This window comes from Atta colombica, unplaced genomic scaffold, assembly GCF_001594045.1.
Source record: "Atta colombica isolate Treedump-2 unplaced genomic scaffold, Acol1.0 scaffold238, whole genome shotgun sequence".
Taxonomy (NCBI): domain Eukaryota; kingdom Metazoa; phylum Arthropoda; class Insecta; order Hymenoptera; family Formicidae; genus Atta; species Atta colombica.
Genome location: NW_017259336.1, coordinates 2,799,703 through 2,808,330, shown reverse-complemented (window position 1 = coordinate 2,808,330; position 8,628 = coordinate 2,799,703). Strand labels below are relative to the sequence as shown.

The following is an 8,628-nucleotide window of genomic DNA, read 5'->3' as shown; positions in this document are numbered from 1 at the left end:
TAATATATATATATATATATATACTTTTCCAAAGTATCCTTCTTTATGAAAATATAAAAATATAATACGTGTATTCAATTAATCGCTTAGTTTGAGTATTTTAAGTATTCTTAACGATATTTTTTTAATACTTTTTTAAAATAAGTAATTAATTGGTCAATATTAATATTAAATTTCTATAACGTCTCTGTTTAAGTTTTTTTTAATAAGAGAAAAAATCGTTCTCAAGGGAAAAATGCATCAAACTTTTCAAAGGTTAACTGTTTAGTCGAAAAATGTTGCTTATTAAATTCCAATAAGTTCTAAGATAGTTTCAATATTAAATATTTCACTGTAGATTTATTTAAATAATTACTAAAGAAACAAATGTAATTAAATACTTTTTCTTAATAATTAATCAGACACTATGTATATATAAAACTGAATCGAATTGAAACGTTATCAAAGCATTTGTAAAGATTTACATACGATTTACATATTCGTTTGTAAATGGTTTGGTTAAAACTTGAGACAGTCCTTAAGTAATAAAAAAATAAGTTTACTGCAACATATGCTATTGGCAGATTTTTGTAAAATAAGAACATGGCATAAAGTTTAAATGTTGTGATAATATTTTCCTTCAACAAAGCTAAATATATTTTATTCTGCAACAATTCTAAAAATCAAAATAATAACAATTTTGTTACATTATACAAATAGTCTAAAATTTTGAACTCGTATTTGAAATAAAATTTTTTGAACTAAATTGTGAAAAAGAAAACAGATTTAATATTTAATATTATGCTCAGAGGCATATGTATAAAATTAACTCCTTGTAAATAATAAACATATGTTTTTTTAATAATTATTTTTTAAAAATAATTTTTATGAATTTTGTATACTTTTAAGGCATATTCTTATTAATTTTTGCAAATTTTTAGAAATGAAATTAGAAAAATAAAATTTTTTTTAAATGTCGTAGTGATAATCTCCTCAAAATTTCTCCTTAAAAGTAATTCTTTTTTCTGAGAATATATATGTGTGTTTTGCTCAATCATGAATAATAAACATCATCAGCCGATTATACGACGCATCATTGATCTACTTCGCTCCTACGCAAAGTTTCATTACTATGTATTGAATCGAAGTCAATCTTGATCAATCTTAGTGAAACTATACATTGCAAGCTTCGTTGATTAAATACAAGTCAACTCGAAAACAAATGTAATCAATTTTGCGGCCGGAAATACAAAGCGTAATTCCTAGCACATAAGTACTATACAAGTACGTTAATAAATTATATAAATATCATATAAATAAATAAAGTAGTAGAAGAAAATCTGTATGAAAAATCAATGAAATCAGTAAAGAAAATATTAATAAAGAAAATAATTAATTAATACAAATTAAACATTTTCATTATAATATATAATAGTATATGGCTTATATTATAGTATATGGCTTAGTTCAAATTATATAATTTATAATTTCTCGTAATATGTAATTTCTTATATGGTGATTGAATATTAATAAAGAATTGATACATTTTTGTTATATAAATCATAGTACTTATATAAATCAAACAATATAAAAAATTATGCAAATTATTATCGTTTTTACGAATAGGAATAAATTAGAAAGATTGCTTTGATATAATTTTTTTTTAAACTAACACGAAAATATTTATAACATAAAAGTGAATAATATTAAAAAATATATTTCAAAACAATATTTTTTACGATTAATAATTATAAAATTAAATTTAAATAAAAATGTATATATACTATGTATAAATGTAAATTATGACAATAATTACAAAGAAAATATTTGTGCCGATATGACAGAAATGATTATCGTGCAGTAATTTGCGATTTGCTTGAGAAATCATTATTGATGACAAGGACGTGGGATGGAAAGAACTCTGGTGACATTAAAGACGCGAACGCAATTAACTCTGGATTAATGACAGTGCTCCGGAAAGCATTTAGCGTGCCGGTTACGAAGCGAAAACTTAACAGTTGCGCTTAGAAGATTACAATTCTAATTTAATGAGTACTTATTAAAATGATCTCTTACGTAATGCATTGTACTAATTTTATCTTTTGCATAATCCGATTTTATTGCATTGAGATAAATCTATGTTAATAAAAACGTTTATGTAGAAAAATATAAAAAAATTATGTTAAAATTTTATAAAAATTATCTTAATTTTATTATTTCATTGCAATTTTTACCGTTTTATGTCAAATAAAATTTTTAAGTCTATCTGAAATAAATTAAAAAATGCAAAAGATTATATGTGTCAAGAAAAAGAGAATAATATTTACGCATATTTATTATTTATTTTTATACTTTATATTTATATATAAACCTAATTTTTAATGAGACTTGTGGATTAAAAACTTATAATTTATTTAAACATGATATTTTTGTTATTAAAAAGATTTGTTTGTACAATGTAAAAAAGTGAATTATGCAGCGCATTTTATAACTATTGTCGCTCATTTTTCTCTCTCTTTCTTTCTTTACGAATTTTTTGAATAATTTAGAATACATTTTTTCTTAGTGGAAATTTGATTGGACGTTTGTTTTCTTATAACTTTTTACAACTTTCCTCATTAAATATCTTAGCAACTAAGCCCCAATTTAAGATCTTTTTAAAGTAAAGTTTAATTGAAACCAAGTTAAAAGAACAAATTACCGTTATTAAAAAAAATAATAAAATAATAAAATAAATTAAATAATTTGATAAAATTTTTTACTTTCGAATATGTATCGAATATTTATTTCGCTATTTATTTGTAGTTGAAAAAAATGATGATAATTTTCGAAACTATTTACAAATCTATTTCGTGCTATATACGAATTTGCTTTCTCGATCTCATATCATCTGTTGATGATAAAGGTAAATTAATTTTAAATTTATTATGGAGTTCTCTCTCTCTCTCTCTCTCTCTCTCTCTCTTTCTCTATCATTTTCTCTCTGTTTTCTATATTACAACTATATGTCCCAGCAATCAATAATATATCATTTCATCATGATATAATCTCGTGTTCTTACGCATCGCGCCAGGATTAACGGGTCCATGTGTACCAGGAATTGCGAATGAAGCACTACTTACCAGTAGTGACTACACTGGGAAGTACTCCAGTTGCAGTGACGGCCGAGGGTGTGTCGGGCGCGACGGTATCTGCGACCTGCGTCTGCGTCGGTCTGGGGTCGTAGGTCGTCGTGCTGTCGACGTAGTCGGCACTAAGCTCATAATTCGTCATCGCCTGATGATTGTAATTCGTGTAACCGCCAGTGCCGGGACCTGACGATGTGTATTCGCTACCACCATACGTGTACCTGTCGAGGACAAATGATAGGTCCGCGTGAGTCGCGTCCATTCACGAAAAGTGCAAGTTAATCGGAAGAAGTAAAATAAAGATTTTCACAGTATTTATATTTGACTTCACATTGCGAAATAATATCTGATTACATTAAGCTAACATGTTTTTGCAGTTTTTACAAATTTCCTACATAGAGTATTACACAAATAAATTTTATTTAATAATACACACGTATTCTTAAAGAAATATATATAGTGAGTGCAATCAATTTGTTAGAATCTCTAACATAAATTAACGATTTTACATTAAATTACTGTAATTAACATAAAAGTATAATAATATTGTATTATTATTATTTTTTTATGAAATACTGATATTTACAAATTTTAAATATATAAATTACTCTTGACATTACTTTATAGATAGCACTATCTCTCATATATATTCCAAAATAGTCAATCTCATTAAGAATGATGAAAAGGAAAATTCAAGGAATCATCAACAAACATCAATTAATAATGCGTTTGATAAAAAAAAAATGTGTATCATAGGAATGAAGCAATAAAAATAAACTGCTTAAAACGTATAAAAAACCCAAACAAATTGACACGATAATTGTAGCAAAAGCAGTGTTAAATATTAATTTTATTTTCATTTTTATTTTATATAATTCATAATTACGTAAGTTAAGATTATCTTTTTAATACATTTTAGTGTAATTGTCCATTAAAAATCATCATGTGTATAAACCTTAATACTGACTTAATATTGATTTTATTTTTATACAAACTAAAAAGAAATCATATTTTTCGAATTATGGTTCTAATAATATGATCATCACTCTATAGTAAGCTTAATTATCCATGTTCCCCTCAATTTCAATATAAACTTCTAGCCACACTTACCCGCCATTATAAGGATGATGTTGATCCGAACTGCTCGGCGTCTGATGCTCGAATACACTGCTGTCTGGCGCCGTCTCTGAGGCTGCCCTCATTTGCGCCCTGTGGAATCTGACCTCATCTTCAACCTTTTCCCGTTGTTTTTTCGACATGCGCCCAAATTTAACGGCTTTAAACAAAATCAAGGATTTCATCAAAATTATAAATTCGGAGCATTACAAAAATTGAATCAATATTAAAAGTAAAATTTATTTATTTAGGTAATGTAATAATATGTAGTCATGTTTAGATTGAAACATGACTATGAAAAAGTATTTTTAAAAAGCGCTTTGAAAATTCTTTTATTACTTTATATTCTTATATGTATATATAGAATAGAAACAAGGCAAAATTGTTTGCCAGAACAAAATAGCAATAAAATCAAACTTTTATTTATTTAGCCCTTCACTTCGACTAACTTAAATCACATTGTGAGAGTACAGTGTAAAATATAAATTCCAAATATAAATTTTAAGATTTTAAGAATTCTACAAAATAATGCTTGGTTTAATTCTTTACTGCATTTTGTAGAAACAAACTTATACCATGCATGAATTTTTTATCACAACTTTGTTGTGATAAAATATCGATTCCATCTTACATTTGTTATACAATACGGATGACATAAAAATTTTATTCTAGTTTCTAGTGCGACTTTCAAATAAAGTAAAGTATCTAATCGTATATAATATTGTCAAACGCTTTTTTTCGATTATTGCTCTATCTTTCTCCCTCTCCTCTCTCTTCATTTTTAGTCGTCTCGAACTCATTATTGTCAATTATGGACAATAACAGATCAGGAGCGATCATCGATGGGACGATTTCGTTGCAAGGCGATAAAATCTAACGGGTATTTTACGGATCGATCAAGATCAAGTCGCACGTGACTCCTCCTACCGGTCGATCCCTTCCTCGCCACGAAGAAGGCTCGGCGAGGAACGCGGAAGAGCTTCGCTGCGTTCTCCTCGTCTTTTTCAGCGACGCTATCATCGTCTGGTCGCGACGCACCCACCCGATGACGTCACACACACAAACTATAGCTTGAACAAACGCATGTACTCTGTCCCGAAAATGTTATTCAGAGTATTTATAACTCCATGCACATATTTTTACATGTTTTTGATCTTTTCGATTTTTTCTTAATAAAAATTATGGCCATTTTTTTATATTTTTTTCAGAATTAATCGAAAATTAAGTGTTATTATTCTTTAATTAATTACAAGATAATTTACATGATTTTTTTAATCACTTTATTATCAGAATATTTAACCCTCCACGGCAATGTGAAACTTTCAATCTTGGTTTTGAAATGTTGAGGCCCACATCAGATTTATTTATTGTTCCGGACTATATACAAAATATTTATGTATTGATGAAATTAGCATCAAAACTATAAAAATGAGAAAATTTTTAATCTGTTAAAAATATTTATGCGGCCTGTAATATAGGTCGTTGAGTGTACACGCGACTTCTATATGTCGTTGGAAAACAAACACAGGCATACACACAACATTGCCATTTTTAGGATGGGATACTAAACTCTACCATATCTATCTATTCTCTTAAAACTTACAATTAAAAAACTATCAAAGTTCCACATCGCCGATAAAGAAGAATACATATAAAAGGTTATTAAAATAAAAAGTATTAAAAATAATAATACACTTATATATATATATATAAACATTAGTTTTTATTGATGGAAAAATTTATGACACTATTGTGTCTAGTTATCGGGAACTGTGTGTTTCATGTATCATTCCTAATATATTCTGAGAGCAATTTTAATCTCAATTTTGTCAAGGAAAAGTATTAAAAATAATAATACACTTATACATATAAACATTAGTTTTTATTGATGGAAAAATTTATGACACTATTGTGTCTAGTTATCGGGAACTGTGTATTTCATGTATCATTCCTAATATATTCTGAGAGCAATTTTAATCTCAATTTTGTCAAGGACTGACATTTTTCAATAGTAAAATTTATAGTAAACTGACATTTTACATTCGCGTGCATTTAGTGCTGCAAAAATACTACTTTGAAGAATTTATAACTTTTTGATTGCTTTGTAGACATTTAGTTTTTGAGTTCGAAATTAAATTTAAAATCACGTGGAGCATAAAGTTAAAATTTTAATTAACAAAAAAATCCTGTATATTCTCTTTTGCTTAACTCTGACAAATACGAAGATTAAATTTTATATAAATTAAAAAAATACAGGATAAAATTAATCTTAACAGACAGATATTTCGAAAACATTCAATTTTTCCAAAAAAACATTCTAAATAAAATTGCATGTTATACCGTCATTACATTGTACGCTCTACAACATACTTTTATATGGAATGTTACTTAATAAAATTTCATATTTTCGAAATATTTGTCAGTTAAAATAAAATAAATCATTCTGTACATGAATTATATCATTTAAAAATAAAATTTTTTAGTGTATAATTTTGTAATTAGAAAATTTTCGTATTATAAGTTCGTTTTTGGCCGGTTTTTATTATTAAAATTTATATTATACTTTCAATAATGAATAGGTCATAATTTATTTTACTTAGAAAATTTTCTTTTAGATCATTTTTCATTGCAGATTTTTTTGCACGTAAAATAAATTAATTCGACAAAACATGTTTCTTATTATTATATCTGATTAAAAAAAGTTATTAAGAAAAAAGTTTGAATTAAGAAAAACGTTGATTAATCAAAAGCATTCGTTTAGATTTTTCCTCAGATATTCTAATCAGATTAAAAAGATTTTTCGAACACTATCTGCGGTAGCAATGTATTGTTGATTTAGTGGTATCCTGTCACTACACGCGTATAGTCACGCGCGTAAGTCTCATGAGGGTGGTCGAGGGCTCGAATGACAATAGGGGGCGAGGGGTTGATAAGGGGGATAGCGATGTCAGCGGCTAACCGAATGGTTATCATGTGGTGGCACGGCGAGGAGAAGAGGGAGGAAGCGGAGGGTGATCGACCGAATGCGGATAAAGTATGGACGAGAGAACGAGACAGAAAGAAAAGGAAGGAGATAGAGACGGAGATGGCAACAGGAAGAGTATGCACTAACCGGTAGCTTACGATGCACTTTCTGGCATTCTGTGTACGCGCGCGTGCGCGCGCGCACGCATGCACGCTCACATGTTGAGTAGAAACGATGTAGCTTATCGCGCCGGAGAGTAAATAAAGCGATACTGAATCTGAAATACACGGCGAGACGGTTCCCGTTACTGAATCCTACTTTAATCTTTCGAGTTCGAGTTCTCATTTTGTTAAAAGAAATCTCTATGTCACGAAGTGCTTTTCAGGATCGTGATAATTAAAACTGATATAATTTGAGTAAATTTCGCGTGCATCTAAATACAATACGTCGTAATAAAACGTACATCTAGTAAATATAATATGTTTGAATTAATGCAATTAATTAAATGTAACTAATTAAATCGTAACTTAATTAATAAATTTATTTATTCTTAATTATCATCAAAATATATTTTTTGCATATGTGTCATTATTATTTTAAAAATAAATTTTAAATGCGTATATAGTATCTAATATAAGTAAAAATTAAAATTAAAAATTCTAATTTATAATCATAATTTATAATCTTAAATCCTTTCAAAATGCAAAAAAATTAGTGATAAATTTAATCTCAAGCATTAATTTATTTTAAGCATTGAAAACATTGTAAAATATGTATTACTATAATGAATAACATTTTTATTTGAATTCAATATACATTTCTTTGCATGAGAAATGTTATTAAATTTAATTAATTGTCAACAAATATGCAACTGTTATAGATTTTATTTTATATTGAAATTAAGCATGTAATTCCATTATTGTAATTAGCATTCTTATCGATAACACATGACTTTTTAATTATATATATAAAAGTTACATTTTTTATCGATTTTAGTCTATTCATTGTATCTTCTATGGTAAATAATTTTAATGAACCAGACTTGAATGTGAATCACGCGACGTTATTTGTCCGTAACCAGATAAAAAACCGCGTTTGATAATTGGCCATCAAAAAGCAGGAAGTTGTGGTTGTGCCCGAATATCGCGGCTGAATATCATCCGATTCATATGAAATGGAAAGACATTCCACGTTGTTAACTTGACATTGCGCAGTTATTTATTATAAAAGCACAAAATATAATACATAATTAAGTTAGAGTGATTGGAACATATAATATAAAGTATTAATATTGGGTTGTCCGATTGTAAGTTCGTGCCGATTTTGAAGGAAAATTGAAATGCAGAAGATTTAAATTTTAGTATACATTTATTAAATTATATAGGTTAGTCGGCACGAACTTTCCGGACAACCCAATATATTATAATTATAAAATATAAT

The 8,628-nt window shown here is 27.5% G+C and overlaps 1 protein-coding gene across 6 annotated transcripts in view; it reads right to left on the bottom strand.

Annotated features, from left to right (window-relative positions):
* Positions 1-8,628, bottom strand: part of LOC108688755 (probable nuclear hormone receptor HR3) — an 87,222-nt gene that overhangs the window by 10,890 nt on the left and 67,704 nt on the right. For all 6 annotated transcript variants that reach the window (XM_018195126.1, XM_018195130.1, XM_018195129.1 and 3 more), the window contains exons 3-4: positions 4,218-4,383; positions 3,102-3,328 (exon numbers count right to left, since the gene is read on the bottom strand). In XM_018195126.1, coding sequence (XP_018050615.1) covers positions 3,102-3,328; positions 4,218-4,383 — 393 coding nt within the window. The remainder of the gene's footprint in view (positions 1-3,101; positions 3,329-4,217; positions 4,384-8,628) is intronic.